This window comes from Sceloporus undulatus, chromosome 1, assembly GCF_019175285.1.
Source record: "Sceloporus undulatus isolate JIND9_A2432 ecotype Alabama chromosome 1, SceUnd_v1.1, whole genome shotgun sequence".
Classification (NCBI taxonomy): domain Eukaryota; kingdom Metazoa; phylum Chordata; class Lepidosauria; order Squamata; family Phrynosomatidae; genus Sceloporus; species Sceloporus undulatus.
The window spans coordinates 183,727,435-183,743,854 of record NC_056522.1 but is presented as its reverse complement, the minus strand read 5'-3'; the positions used below and the strand labels follow the sequence as shown (position 1 = coordinate 183,743,854).

The 16,420-nt window shown below is 40.5% G+C and overlaps 1 protein-coding gene across 1 annotated transcript in view; it reads left to right on the top strand.

Moving 5' to 3' along the window:
- Window positions 1–16,420, top strand: part of LOC121934780 (SLX4 interacting protein) — a 108,094-nt gene that overhangs the window by 6,179 nt on the left and 85,495 nt on the right. Inside the window, 1 exon segment of the mRNA XM_042475624.1 lies at window positions 5,871–5,924. Within this exon segment, the coding sequence (XP_042331558.1) occupies window positions 5,898–5,924 (27 nt within the window). The 5' untranslated portion in view covers window positions 5,871–5,897.

Below are 16,420 nucleotides of genomic sequence, written 5' to 3'. Positions count from 1 at the left end.
CACGCATGTATGTGAGAGGAATGGAGGAACCTTTTTCCTGCATGGATCTCCACAGAAGGTTTTGTCCTCTGCAGAAGTTCACTCTGGTGGGGCTTGTTTGGTATGGCCCAACTCATACTGAAAGATGTCACAAAAGGTTTCACCTGAAGAGAACTATTCTGAAGTGGTTTGTTGTTGTTGTTGTTGTTGTTGTGTGCCTTCAAGTCACTTCTTACTTATAGTGACCCTATCTCAGGGTTTTCTTCGCAAGATTTGTTCAGAGGAGGTTTGCCATTGCCTTCCTCTGAGGCTGAGAGTATGTGACTTGCCCAAAGTCAGCCAATGGGTTTCATGGCTGAACAGGGAATTGAACCCTGGTCTCCAGAGTTCTGTAGAGTCTTTTTGTGTGCAACAATCCTAAATTTGTCTCACTAAGGTGAATAGGTCTTACTCCCAGCTAACATGCATAGGACTGCAGTCTTAATTGTTTAGAATTTACTTGACCACAAAGGACACAAGCAGGAATCGTAACATGAATGCAAGTGAAGTGTAAATATACAAATGCTGACTTCTTTTTCCTTTCCTTTCCTTTTTCTTTTTTGCGGTTTGAAGATGATGTGACATGCAGTTGGAAAATGCTGAGATGGACATACTTGGGTTACAGATTAATTACTTCCCATGCTTGAGAAATGAAGCAAAACAAACAGTAGCAAAACAATTATTCTCGAATAATCCCAGCCTCTTTTTGCTCTTTGAGAGAAGAGGTTGTCTCAGTTGTTAAAAAAAAAACTTTGGAGAGACCTACTGTTTGGCTTTTGATCAGAGCTTAAACTTGGTGCCATATGACAGATTGGATTGTGATCCTGTTGGTAGGAAAAGGGTACCTTCTGTCACAGCAAGTGACTTGTTTGCTTGCTTGAGCAAAGTAAGATGGAAGTACAGTACTTGGGATCTAGGATATATGGCTTAGTTCATCAAAGGCAGTTTTGCAGATGAACCTACCTTACTACATAAGTTTATTTGGGGCTATGCCATTCCTGTGCTTGGTTCCTACATCTCAGAAAAGTCTGGAATAGCAGTGAAGGCAGCTTGACCAGTATGGCTGCACTTTAGGAGACAACATAGCAGGGACACATCTGCTAGTTGAATAAGATTTGCAGTTGATTACCGCTTAGACGCTGTTATTTCAGTATGAAGTAATATATAAATGAAGCTGTCTGTTTTATTTTTTGATTTCTCATGAAATGTCACTGTTGTACATGTAAAGATGTCTTTATTTTCCCATCTTCTCTTTGCCACCCTTTTTGGTGGCAATCATGCAGAGTGCTAGAAGTAGGGGGGGGGCTCAAATTCTTAGGTGGAATTAGTCCATTTAGTGCCACGTCAGAAGAAGTGGGCTTATATCCATAAAAACTCGCGAGAAAATAAACATTTCTTTCCCCTCCCCTCCCTCTTCCTTCTTTCTTTTTTATGATGTAAAAGCTACTTTTAAAAAAAAAAATGTAGTTGTGATGGTACCTAGTGGAGATGTGGCATGTTACAGAGCTGTAGAGGCAGTACCTGGAAAGAATCTTGAACATTTTCCAAATGTAGATCATCTTGTATTATTAAATAATGTGAGTGGCTGGCCAAGTAAGAGCAATATGAATACTTATCACATACCACAGTGGCGGCAGCTATACACCATTTGATCATAGTTTTCATACAGGTGAACAACTAATTATTTGGCTGTTCTGTCTGAGGTTGCAGGTGGGACTCATGACTGAAAGAGAATCTGCATTCGGTAACATTTCTGCACATAGAGAACTCAAACGTAGTGATGAGAGAGAAAAGATCTAGTGTAGAATTTCCCACTGCAGATTTTTCTGTACTATGTGTTGCTGCTGCCATCGCATCTGGTACAGGCCAGAAACATGTTAAGCAAACAAGGGTAGGGTGACCACACATTCTTTTTCCAGTACATGTCCTCCATTTCATCCTTCTGTCCAGGAGGAATTCCAAAATGTCCTCCTTTTTGAGCATTAAGAAGCATGCACTTATATGAGTGTTCTTTGCTTTTATTTGGTAATGTCCTACATTTTGTGGTGCCTTGTCTTCTTTTGGAGTGTGGACATCTGATCACCCTGAGCAAGAGTTACTTTCACATTATGTAATTATAGCACTATGATTCCATTCTAATTATCACGGTTCTATCTTCTGAGCTCCTGAGATTTGTATTTTAGGGAAGGGTTCTCAACCAGGGAATTCTAGTGCCTCACCAGACTACAAATCCCTGGATTCCATAGGATGTTGCCATGGGAGTGAAACTGGAATCATAACACTATAAATGCACAATGTGAAAGGACCTTAGTGCTTGATCTAAGGGTAAGCAGTCTACTCTCTCATGCCACCTAAGTTGCATTGTCTCAAAACTTCTTGGCTAAAGTAATCTCAGTAATTGTATGACCCTTTAAAGTAGAATTGTGCCCTTAAGTTCTATTTCACTGTGTTCTTATTGAGTGCTGTGTTGGGTTTGCTGTTTTTTCTTAAGCCTTAAATAAATTCTGCCTGAATAGTTTGTTACAGCTGAGCCCTTTCCTGACACTGAATTGCTCTCCCCCTTGCTCTTTATTACAGGGCTCTACTCCATAAGCTTTTATCCTGTCCTGTTTTATTTTGAATTCAGAAAAACATTTGCTTTTAATTACCGGCATTCACCCTTCTGTCGGACTGTTTAAGTGTTGAAGTGCAAAGATAAGTAATAAAAAGAATCTACTCTGTTTTTCCCATGGCTTGAGGAATGTAGAAAAGCATTTGAGTCTGTCTGATGAATGGCCTGTGTTTTCCCCTCCTTTAGCCTGAAGCATGATCAAGGGCAGCGGCTAGCAAGCCCAAAGGGAAGCTAAATACTTATGTAGTGTATGATACAGGATAAAGTATTTGGCAGCCTTTCAATCTAGGCTTGTCTTCTCTGTCAGAGGAAAATATAGGCCACGTATTACAGTGCCTAGAGAAATCCTGTTCAGGCATTTTTTTTTCTGTGCATACCATTAACGTTCTGGCCAAGCCCATTTTGCATAATGCAGGGGTTCCCAATCTGGGGTGCAATATGGCATTTCAAGGGGTCCAACAATTAGTGTTTTGTGTCTTTGAGTCATGAGTCATCACACAGCCCTATCCCAATGTGCCTTGAGCAGTGGTTGTGTTGCTGTGGTAGCAGGCATTAAAACGGGGGCCTGAGTGCCCATATCTGGAGGAGGATGCTTGTGAAGAAGAACTTCAGGAACTTCGAGAAGACGTGATGATACTGTAAGCAATGGTGCAAGTACTATTGCTGGGTAGGAATGATGGAGTCGCGGGAGTTGGTGATGGACAGCACATGGGCCTGGGGCAACAGCTACCCCAGGTGGAAATGGTTGGCAGGCAAAAGTTGGCAGTCTTGCCATCTCTATCCCCAGCATTACAGTAGCAACCCCGATCAGTCCCACAGCAACTTTAAACACCACAGCCACAAGGGGCACCCCAACCACCGCCAACAGGGCCACCCCAACCTCAAGGCAACCAATGACTGGGGGTTACATGCAATGGGAGTGCTGAGAGGCTGCCATTTTTAGATAGTAGTGTCACTTGGTGGTGTGAGGGGTTTAGACCACACCAGATTACACCCCAGAGACAGGGTGAGCAGACATCTTCTTTTTCTGAGTAATGTCCTCCATTTCAACCTTCTGTCCATGAGGAATTCCAAAATATCCTTCATTTTGAGCCTCACTAAGAAGCATGCATTTATATTTCTATGAATGTTTTGAGCTTTTATTTGGTCATGTCCCCAGTTTTTCCTGAATATCCTACATTTTGAGATGTCTTGTCTTCCTTTGTGGTTATGACATCTGATCACCCTGGTACATCCGGTGGGGCAATACACCCTGTGGGACTGGCGTGGCTGCTGGGTGAGCGAAAAAGGGCGTTGCATCCCTTTTCTGCTCGCCCAGGGACTGCCCATAACTTTGAAACAGCACTAGTTTGGAGTGGTAAGGAAAGTAGCAGTTCTTGGCACTCTTTATTTTTTCAAATAATGACATTTATACAATACTCTTTCCTCCAACGAGCTTAAAACAGTGTATACACCTTTTGTTTTCCCCATCTTATTCTCACAAAAATTCTGTAAAGTGAATCAGGCTGAGGAAAATGGACTAACTCAAGATCCTTCACTGAGAGTCAGGTCTGTGGAGACTAGAACCTGGATCTCCCAAGTTATTTTAACCAACTGAATGGCTCCACTAAGGACCCCAAGGCAGGATGCTTCAGCTATTTTCTGTAGCAGGACCCAGAGAACGAAGGTGGACCAAGCCTTCCTATGCTTTTGTAATTGTTTTGGGAACTTATACTCTTCTCCCACCAGCCCCCATTTTTCTTTTCCTATATATTTATTTGTTTTGGAGCTCTGCTGTAAATCCATACGGTTAACCTATGTCCTTTTTCTCAGAAAAGGAGCAAATAGCATTTATGAAAACGCCTCCTCCTCCTCCTGCTTAAAGTCCTTTTTGAAATGTTTCCCAGTATAAAAAAGATAGATGATGTTGGTCCTTTAAAGCCATTATTTTTTCTTGTGAAAGACTTAGAGTGGTAGATACCCTGTTTTTAATGTTAATCAGATATTCAAGTAAAATCAGAAATGTTAATAAGAAAAATTAGCATTCTCAGCAGGCTGTTTCGCACATGCTTATTTGTAGCACAGCCTCCATTGGTAATGTGCATGAGTGAATTCAGATAACATTTTCATTTTTCCTAAATATAGGGCTTTTAAACAGAGGTATCATCATCTATTTCAGTTTGCATGCCCCAGAAAGGTGCTGAAAACATTCCCCAACACAAGACTGCACATCCATTATGGCAAATCTACCCATGTTACTACAGTAAATAATCTCAGTCTGCTCAGATTCAAACTCTAGGCAGCACATGAAAAACTTGGAACTATCTACTGGTGTTTTATTTTTGCTTTACTGCACAGCAGGGGGACTCCAAATTTAATCATGGTATCTCTGAGATGAGATGTTTACATTTGCCTTCCCTCAATCTGCTTCCCTTTCCAGCAGGTGGGAAAGCAATGGCTGGGGGTCGGGGTGAAGGAGATTTTGATCAGAAACACAGCCCACCGGGATAGAGAAAAAATAACTCTTTTTCTCCAATTATTTTTCTGAAACTATTTCTAGGCTGTCTTTCACAGCAAAGCCCTCCCATGGAAGAATAGTATACATAAAATTATAATACTGTATGATATTTAAAATAAAATGCAACAGCTTAAAACACTTATGGTAATTGTCCATACCAGTGTTCATCTAAAACTAATTATGACATTGGAACAGAATGTAAAAGCAGCAGAAAAACTATTGAATACTTAGTTAAACACAAATTAAAGTAGAATAGGTTTTGTGGCCCACTTAAAAGCCAGCATTGATTAAGTCAAATGCATATTCCCTTGGGAAGAAGTTCAACACCAGAAAGACCCTGCCCTAGTTTACATTGTTGGGCCAATTAGATTAACAACTGTTTGTGACTGCAGTATAAAGTAAAACACACACACCACAGAGATAGGCACTTGATCGGTCTCCCTTGTCTAGTCCAATTTGACTGCCAGTTGGACACAGCTTAGGAAAATAACTTTTCCCAGAATCAACCAGCCATCATGGTCATCACACAAAACACACAGGGTCAGAGTCAGGCGGGGGAATATTGGGAGTTTGTTGCCACTCTGCAACTGAGTTACCAAGTAAAAAGAAACCAGATGCTGTACACATATATGTACCAAAAGCCTCTCCATCTCTATCTGTTGTGAGCATTCTGACACTTAAGACTTTAGTGTCAACATTCATTGCCTCTTCCCTAATGTGACTCTTCCTTTATTTACCTTCCAGGCACCCTGTGAAATTGAAGAGCCTGTAATGACATCACACAAATTGGTTATTAAGGTAAGCTGCTCTTCCGAACATGAATAGCAACTGATTATTGGCTTAGTAAACTTTTCCGCCATTGAAGCCTTAAGATCCTAACTTATTCCAGTTCAGTGGCAGATTAGCATGGCAGGCGATGGCATCCGTCCAGCTGTGGCATCAGTCCAGCCACTGTTCCTGTGCACAGCACAAGCGAATTTTGTGCCTTAAGGTGGTATATTCTGTAAATTGAGGAAGGGTGTGTAAAGCAGTGATACTTATCACCATGAAAAACAAACCATATCTTTGTGATTGATGAGAGAGGAAAGGCCGCATACTGACTGTGCCATCAGATCTTGATGAAAGATATTAATGGGTTGGATCCTAAGAATGTGAGCAGAAGGTAAATAGCCAGAAGAGCTGTTCCACAAATCACTTACCAAAAACACATACAGTGCTATAGTTTGCTGTGTAATTGGCTCTCTGCTTCTTAACGGCATGGCTGGTGTACATGGTATTCCTTGCCTAAGAAAATCCTATGAAATTAATGGGGTTGCCATAAATCGGCAGGCAATTTGAAAGCACGTATACACACAAACACTTGCATAAAGTACAGAAGTGCCTTTCTTGACCTGAAGATGCTTTCTACATGTAGGAGAGCTCCTTTGGCTCCTATCCAGTTTCATATCCGCACCGTCCCCCCCACACCACAAGCACACACTCTATTATTTTCTATGGGGCTTGAGCATATGGTCTTTTCCCCATATGCGGTGGGGGGGGTCTAGAACAGACCCCTGCGTATAGGGAGGGTGGACTGTGTAGAATGCTTTGTCCTTGTCACTGCTTCTCTTTTTCCACCTGGTATTTTGCGGCTAATATGAAAGTATTAGGATTTTGACTTGCAGAGCTGAAACTTTGCAGTTGAAAATAATTCCAGTGATTTCAGCCTCCTTTCATTAAAGGTGTTCATCTTAAATCTTAAATGTTCTTAAGTGACAATTAAGGGTGTCATTCTTCACTGATTTCATTCTTGAAGGAAGCAACAAATAATATTAGCAATTTCTTCCAGCTCCAAGAACACCTTTGAAAACTGAAAACTCTTTCGAAGACTATTTGCAGTTTGGGTCTAATTCTGTACATAATCTGAAAAAGGAATTTTTACTCAGAAAATAGATTTGCTTTTATGTGAAACAGTGTTTTCTACACCGAGCAGTGTTTTGTACTATGTGTTTTCTACACAGTGTTTTCTATTTGTGGCAGTAATATTATTTTCTCTTCAGAAAATGTTTTTTGAGTGCCAAAAAATGCAAATTTTGAATAGAATAAGTCCTCAATTGTGAAGAGTCTCATCAGTCTAGGATTCTCCCCATCAGGGTTTCACAACACTTGAGAAATACATATTTTGAATATTTCATAAAAACTATATCTTTCCATCTAGTCACAGGGAGTAGGAGTGGGGGTAAGCAACTGCACTAGGATTGCATTTTGCTGACTGAGAAGCCGTTAATACTTAGAATCATAGAATCATAGAGTTGGAAGAGACCACAAGGGCCACCTAGTCCAATCCCCTGCCATGCAGGAAATCCAAATCAAAGCATCCCCGACAGATGGCCATCCAGCCTCTGCTTAAAGACCTCCGAGGAGGAAGATTCCACTACACTCCAAGGGAATGTGTTCCACTGTCGGACAGCCCTTACTGTCAGGAAGTTCTTCCTAATGTTGAGGTGGAATCTCTTTTCCTTTAGCTTGCATCCATTATTCCGGATGATATTTCAAATGTCATTACAGGGTTGAGCAAATTGTAGACCTTGGGCTGCATGTGTCTCTCCCAGGGTTCTTCCAGATCACACTGTTGTGTGGCCAAAAAGAGGGTGTAGTGCCCCTTTTGGAAGCCTTCTAGAGCAGCAATTCAACTTTTGAGTCACTTTGTGAGTCTGCCCCCTGTTCATGGGAGACTGGTTCCTCTCCTTCTACCATTTTCAATGTTGCCCATTGCAAGCACTGCACATGATTCCAATTTACTATTACCAAGTAATTTATTAATGTCCAGAATAACAATTTTCTGGGCAGAGGGGGGAGGGGGATAAAGAAGATAGTGACCAAAGACAACACATTACACACATACCTTATAAGAGCTTCCCCTGTTCCCCATTTCACTTTTCCCCTTCCCCTCTTCACAGCTCTCAGACACTCCAACCATGGGCTTTAACCTTTTCTAGAGGCTCCTACTCTACCTTCTCATTCCTCCAGGGGAGTAGCATGTCAGGGTCCTTCAGTTTCTGGGAGTCTGGCATCTGGAGGTATAGGAGTGACCATTGGTACTGTCGTTTGGGACATCCATGGTTTGTTCCACCCACGGCAGGTCCTACTCAAGAGGATCACTCATAAGGTGTCTGAGGCAGTGGCCCTTCAGGGCTTCCCCTCCATACTCCTTCACTAACCTACTCTTTCCCCTTATTGTGACTGCTTCCTGTTCCCCTTGGTTGCATTCCTGCCTTACTCCTAGTTCCTCCTCAGCTGCCTCTTCCTCGTCTCTGTCTGGCCTCTCTTTCTCTGACCTTCCACCTGCCTCTTCCACATCTCATTCCTTTTTAACTCTCTCACTCTCACTGATTGCTTGCCCTTTTCCCCTCTATCTGCCGATCGATTCCCAATTTCTCTTGCTTCCTTGTTCCTTCCACCCGCCAGGTGTAAATTGGGTGTGATTCGTCCGGTGTTCAGTGTCAGATAAGGTCCGGGCAGGTTCTCAGTGACAATGGGCACCCAGCCACCCATGTACCAAAAATTGCATTTTTGGAAATCTTTGTGAATCATAGAGAGGAAAATCGGGACCTGGGTCCACCAAAGTTGTCTAGTACTGTATATGCTTGTTCATTATTGGTTTCTTTGTTTGTTTATTGCATTTCCAAAGAGTAGCCATGATTGTTTGGGGAGCAGGAAGACAATGTGCTATGAGAATTGTAAAGAGAGGCAACTGGGTCCTTCAAATGTTTAGGACTACAGTTCCTTACCATTGGGTATACTGATTGGCGCTTATGAGAGTTATAATCAAAGACATATGGGAGTCACCCAGGTGTCTTCCCATGTCTTGGATATTAACCATAGTTCACTGCAACATGATTTTTGTGGCTGGCAGTGTGGTTCACCAGAACTATGAACTAGGCATCCAAAGTCTGAAGGTAGCTTAATTTCCTCCAGAGAAACCATGCACTTTGTAAACCGCTTAGGGCGTCCTTAAGTGCACTGATAAGTGGTATAGAAATGTACTTGCTATTGCTACTGCTATCAACCTGTGCTGTGAATACAGCATAATATATATAGTGTCTTCCTGAGTCCATCCTACTGGTACGTAGCCACCTCAGACAGCTGATTATGGGTGTCATGAAAGGCCAACAAATTGTTGGTAGTCTAGTTATTCTGCCAGGAATGGAAAGAAGTAGTTGTGGGAATTTCTGCTTCATAATTCAAAAATAATATAGCTAGCTATGTGAAATACATGCTTGACCGCATTCAGGGCACCATATGTTGCTTCATTTCAGGAACCAAAATGTTTTGAACCAACCATTACACTTTCCACACCCTGGTTTTGGACTTTGAGCCAGATAGCAATACACATTACTATATCTCTAGTTCATTCCTTGAAAATCTTGGATAGCTCTTTAACTATTCAGGATGCTAGAAAGTGGATAAAAGAGAGCTCATCCACACAAATTGATTGTTGAAAGTTCCTTCTGTGAAGTTTCTGAAAGACTTTCTGCCCCTATTTTAACATCCAAAGTCTATATTGATGATATTTATATTAGGCCAACCAGAAGGTGTAAAAATCAATTTCATGTTTGTAATCACCTATATTTCAGTGTCTGAACAATCCTGGCAGAGTCCTGCCTCTGTTCTATGCCCCAGGTGGTGCTGGTGGCTTTTAGTATATTGGGGTGTCTCTGTGTGTGTGTGTGTGTGTGTGTGTGTGTGTGTGTGTGTGTGTAGTAATTTATTTAACAGTTTTAAGAGAACAGATGTTTCAAAATATATGTTATCTTAACAAGAAGAAATATTCTTACGGCACCCTGGCTAATGGTATTGAAGCTATGAGCTTTCACCATCGTTCTTGATGGAAGGCATAACAGTCCAGTGATCTGTTGTCAACATTCGGCATTGTTCATGGGCTACTGCATTTAATTTTCACCAGGAATGTGTTGAGTAGAGGCTGCTGCTGCCTTTTTAGATCCCCAGCAGAGCACAATGAAGTTTACCATTGACTTCCAAACACATTGTGGTCTGGAGACCGCTGACTTGTAAACAATAAACTCATCTCATGTGAACAGAGGAACAGTTTAAGAAGGGCTGTTAGCCTGACAGTGAGAGTCCTCCTGGTGTCCTTCAGAGACATGTAGCTGCCAAAGTCAATACATGGATCAAGTTTCCATACGGTATTGGAACTCCAGAAATAGTTATGGTTGTTGATTAGCAGTCTTGTGTGGACTCAGGGTACAGTATAGAAATTCAGGCATTTGTTGTCCACCTCCTCATTTATTTTGGCAGTTCACTTTGACAGTAACAACATAGCAGCTTCTTCTAGAGTGCTGCTTCCTACCACACAAGTAAGTATTCTCTCAGCAGGATTTCTTCAGAACAAGAAAGACTTGTTTTAAAAAATTATTCTTCCACTGTTCATTTAATGAAAACAAATCCAGAGGGCGGTGTACTTTGTTTGGCTTCTTTTTGGAAGAGGAAGAATTAGAACTGATCCATTGCTGCATTATTTATTCATTTATATTCTTTTATCATCTATTAGCCCAAGCTCTCTGTGATATCTTTAAGTATGTTTGACTGAGTGATGTGGACTTCATTCAGTATGGTTGCAATCCTGAATTCTCATATGAGGGAGCAAATCCCTTTCAGTACAGTGGGATTTACTTCTGAATAGAGATCCCTAGGATATCACTGTGTTTCATTAATATTTATTCAGATCACAAATCCCAACCATTCAGATTTTATTCTGTTACTTAATTGAGGAAGGCAATGTTTTTTGTGTATACACATCTACAGCTCTATATTCCCCCCCTTGAAAAAATGTTTGTTCTTTTCTCCTTTTGAAGTGACTGTATTTCACTTCCAAAAACTGTTTACTAAGAATGTCTGTCTTTTAATATTTTATGGTTGCCAAAACAGTAGAGGGAACGTGGGTGTATAAGTCTGTTCATTGCAATAGATTTCAGATTATAAATCAGTGCCAGTTTGTATGGTAATGTGTGTTTGATATCAAACTGAAGTACAGATTTTTGTTTTCTATGCAGATTGCAGTTTCTGCTCTGTAATATATTATCGGAAATGTTTTCACTACGAACTGTTTGTGAGACTCTGGAAAATTCATCTGCTCATCTGTTTACGTCTCAGTGGCTTCAAATGTAATTTAGGAAGAGAAGAACACCTACAGTCTTAATAGCTTTGCTTCACTGAAGCACATGGATCTTATTAGCTGTCTCTCAGAGGATTTCACAATATTTTCCTGTTGCAATAATGCAATATTTTCATTAGAGGGAGTAGTTGATCCATGTTGGGGTTTTAACCTGAAATTATCTGGTTGAAAATTAATAGTGGCTTAAATGAGGGTTGTTTTACTAATCTTTTGATGTGTTATGGGGGACTGTTTCATTCTAAATCCATGTGTTTTGGTTGCTTCTTGAACAAAGAACTATAATGTGTTGCAATAATGTACAGTACAATGTGATGCAAGTAGATGTATGTTGCAAAGCAGCCCTCAAGTCACTTAGCTGGATGTGAGCCCAGTTGATCTGAAAAGCAGTATAACCCTCTGAAATTTCAATATTATTGGCATTGGGAGCACTGCTGTTTCATTTCTGAATATTTTCCATGCCAGACTTTTCAATATGAACCTGCCACTAAAATACTATAGCAAATCAATATGGATTAGCTATAGTATTTTAGCTAATCCATATTGATTTGCTTAATGAAGTAGATATAATATAGATAGGCTGTATCATTCCACATATAGCAATTGTGTAAAATACAAGAATTATATGTAGTACAGATGATGGCTACAGCCCCATAGACTAGAACCAGTTATAGTGGGTAGTGTAACATAGGCCTGGTACAGACAGGTGCTATGTGCCAGCCTGGGGCAGATTTTAGGTCACGGCAGTTAAGTTGAAGAAGAAAGCAAAAACTGTGGACGGAAGTAAAAGACATAATTAAGGATGAATGCAAGAAAACACTAACAGTGGCCAAACAAGAAAGATAAGAAACAATGGATAACAGATGAAACACTTCATGCAATAAAAGAAAGAAGAAAAGCAAAAGCAAAGGGAGATAGGAACAAAGCCAGAATCATAGAATCATAGAGTTGGAAGAGACCGCAAGGGCCATCCAGTCCAACCCCATTCTGCCATGCAGAAAATCTAAATCAAAGCATCCCCGACAGATGGCCATCCAGCTTCTGTTTAAAGACCTCTAAGGAAGGAGACTCCACTACACTCCGAGGGAGTTTGTTCCTCCCTCAGACAGCCCTTACTGTCAGGAAGTTCCTCCTAATGTTGAGGTTTCCAGACCCTTCACCATTTTAGTAACCCTCCTTTGGACATGCTCCAGTTTCTCAACATCTTTTTTAAATTGTGGTGCCCAGATCTGGACACAGTATTCCAGGTGGAGCCTGACCAAAGCAGAATAGAGTGGCACTATTACTTCCTTTGATCTAGACACTATACCTCTGTTGATGCAGTCTACAATCTCATTGGCCTTGTTAGCTGCCGCATTGCACGGTTGACTCATGTTCAATTTGTGCTCTACTTGGACTCCTAGATCCCTTTCACACATCTCATTCAGCCAGGTGTCCCCCATCCTATATTTGTTCATTTCATTTTTCCACTCTAAGGGCACGTTTCTCTGTGTTGAAATTCATTTTGTTAGCTTTGGCCCAGCTTTCTAATCTATTAAGGTCATTTTGAATTTTGATCCTATCCTCAGGGATATTAGCTACTCTTCCTAATTTGGTGTCATCTGCAAATTTGATAAGTATGCCCCCAATTCTGTCATCCAAGTCACTGATAAAGATGTTGAATAGCACTGGGCCCAGGACAGAATCCTGTGGGACCCCACTGGTCACTTCTCTCCAGGATGAAAAGGAGCCATTGTTGAACATCCTTTGAGTTTGGCCAGTCAACCAATTACAAATCCATGTAACAGTTACGTTGTCTAGCCCACAATTCACTAGCTTGTTTGCAAAAATGTCATGGGGAACCCTCTCAAAGATATACTATATCTACAGCATTCCCTTCATCTAACAAGCTGGTAATTTTATCAAAAAAATTGATTAGATTTGTCTGGCATGACTTCTTTCTCTGAAACCCAAGTTGACTTTTTGTGAACACAACTGTCCAACATCTGACACGCAGGAATAAAGAAAAATACTACAATGATCAATGCAGAGAAATGGAAGAAATCAACAAAAGGGAAAGAATGACCTCTTTCAAAAAAATCTGAGAAATTAAAGCCAAGTTTGAACCAAGGGCAGAGATGCTCTATGGAGAAAAAAAAGGAACATTATATAGGAACAGGCAGAAATAAAAAGACGCTGGAGGCAATACACAGAAGAGTTATACAAATGAGATAAGGGAATATATGATATTTGGAATGAGGAGCCATATGAAGATGAACCCCAAATTTTAAGAAGTGAAGTTGAATCTGCAATAAAGGAAATTGGGAGGGGGGAATCACCGGGAACAGATGATCTCGCTCTCTTTTATTTTATTGTATTTTATTTATTTTTTGTATTTTATTTTATTCTCTATATTTTTATTGTTGTAACCTGCCCGGATTCCTTGTGATTCAGTGGGCTGTAAATAAATCATCATCATCATCATCATATCCCAATTGAACTGCTACAGTGCCTACAGACAGATGCAACTTTAGTGCTAACTGAAATATGCCAACAAATATGGAAAACACAGCAGTGGCCAACAGACTGGAAATGCTCGATATACATATCAATCCAAAAGAAAGGAGATACAAAAGACTGCAGCAACTATAGGAGAATAGTACTAATCTCACATGCAAGCAAAATAATGCTCAAAATTCTGCAGCATAGACTCCAACCATACATGGAGAGAGAAATTCCAGAGATGCAAGCAGGATTCAGAAGAAAAAAAAAGGGGGGGGGGGGCTCTAGGAAACACATTGTAAACATGCGGTGGCTAATGGAACACACCAAAGATTTCCAGAAAAGAATCACCATGTGTTTTATAGACTACTGCAAAACATTTTATTGTATAGGTTATGAAAAGCTATGGAATGCCACTAAATCTGATAGTCCTGATGAGGAATCTGTACCAAGGACAAGAAGCCACTGTCAGAAGAAAATTTGGGGAAACAGAGTAGTTCCAACAGGCAAAGGGGTCAGGCAAGGCTGCATCCTATCACCTTACTTGTTTGACTTATATGCTGAAAACATCATAAGAAAAGCAGAATTAGAATCAGAAAAGGAGGAGTAAAGATAGGAGGAAACAACATTAACAACCTAAGATATTCAGACGACACCATAACATTAGCAGAAGACATTCAGGAATTGGAACAGTTAATAAGGAAGGTCAAATATGAAATTGCAAAGGCAGATCTGATGCTGAACATAAAGAAAACAAAAATAATGACCACAGAAGAAATACAAATTCAGTCTAGACAATGAGAAAATTGAAATAGTTAAATAATTCCCATATCTAGAATCAAACATTAATCAGAATGGAGACTGCAGTCAAGAAACAAGAAGAAGACTAGGAATGAGAATCATAGATTCATAGAGTTGGAAGAGACCGCACTGGCCATCCAGTCCAACCCCCTGCCATGCAGGAAATCCAATCAAAGCATCCCCAGTAGATGGCAATCTAGCCTCTGCTTAAAGACCTCCAAGGAAGGAGACTCCACTACACTCTGAGGGAGTGTGTTCCACTGTCAAACAGCCCTTACTGTCAGGAAGTTCTTCCTAATGTTGCGGTGGAATCTCTTTTCCTGTAGCTTGCATCCATTGTTCCAGGTCCTGTTCTCTGGAGCAGCAGAAAACAAGCTTGCTCTCGCCTCAATATGACATCCTTTCAAATACTTAAACAGGGCTATCATATCACCTATGGTCAGCTATGAAAGAACTGAAAAAGATACTGAAGAGCAAATACATACAGCTGAGCACTAAAGTCAGAATCGTTCAGGCAATTTTATTCCCAATTACCATGTACGGACACGAGAGCTGGATAGTGAAGGAAGCAGACAGAAAGAAAATCAACTCATTTGAAATGTGGTCCTCTAGAAGAGTACTTAGGATACCATGGACAGCCAAGAAGACAAACAAATGGTTTTTTTAACAGATCAGACCAAGGCTCTCCTTGGAAGCAAAGATGATCGAGTTGAGACTATCCTACTTTGGTCACATAATGAAAAGGCATAGATCACTAGAAAAACCAATAATGCTAGGAAAGGTAGAGGGTAGAAGAAAGAGAGGAAGACCACAAACCAGATGGATACACTCAATCAGGGGGGTTATGGGCAAGAGCTTGCAGGATCTGGGCGAGGCAGTGGAGGATAGGGATTCTTGGAGATGTCTCATCCACAGGGTTGCCACGAGTTGGAACCAACTCAAGGGCAGCAAACAACAACAACAAAGCTGGTAAACTCTATTTTTGGCTCTGACTCTGTCACTTGCACTTTTTAAAGATTGTGCTGTGATTTGTGATTTGAGATTTATAACATAAATCATCTGAACCAACTTTTTAAAAGGCCTGTGCACTTAGAAGAGATGCTCAATTAAGAAAATAATTTAGCATTTCTTCCCTCGGCTTCAGTTTCATAGCTTGTAGGTATATGTGCCTGCCTGTTTTGGCCTTAACACTGTTGTCAAAATATGGTTTTGTGCTACTGATGTAATTTTGTCTTCCTTTGCCGCAGCACCCCTTGATGAAATGCTACTGCCTCCCTCTCAGCAAAGGAGCTCTTCCTTAACAAATGAAGATGCTGTTGTGATCTCTGATTAAAATGATAGGCTTTAATTAAAATATGAATGATCAAATGAGCTCCCACAAAAATGAGTTTTGAGTTCTACATACTTCCTTAGGGCACTTTCTTGAAGGCTTTAAAGTAGACTCCTAATAATAACCGATTAACTATTAATTCCCTAACTTCCCTGTGAAACTGGTCACTTGCCAGAGAGTGTGTCCTTCTAATGTTTGGATTCATGTCAGTGAATGGTAGGTCTTTAGCCAAAGGAGACCTGGGTGCATACAAAAGGACCATTTGAGGTTAGTGTTTGGCTCCTTTGAATGAAAAGCTAAACACCTCCTTTGGCTATAATCCAGTTATATTTCCCTTCTGCTTTCAAGTCTGATTGTGTTAATTTTTCTGCACTATATGTTCTGATTGCTTAGCTGACAAAATCTTTTCCCTTGGTTAGTATCTTTGGGATGATTTTTTTACTGACTTGAACACTTATTGCAGTCACTGATTTTTAAGAGGATTATCTAAGCTGAAAAAATGATTAAGTT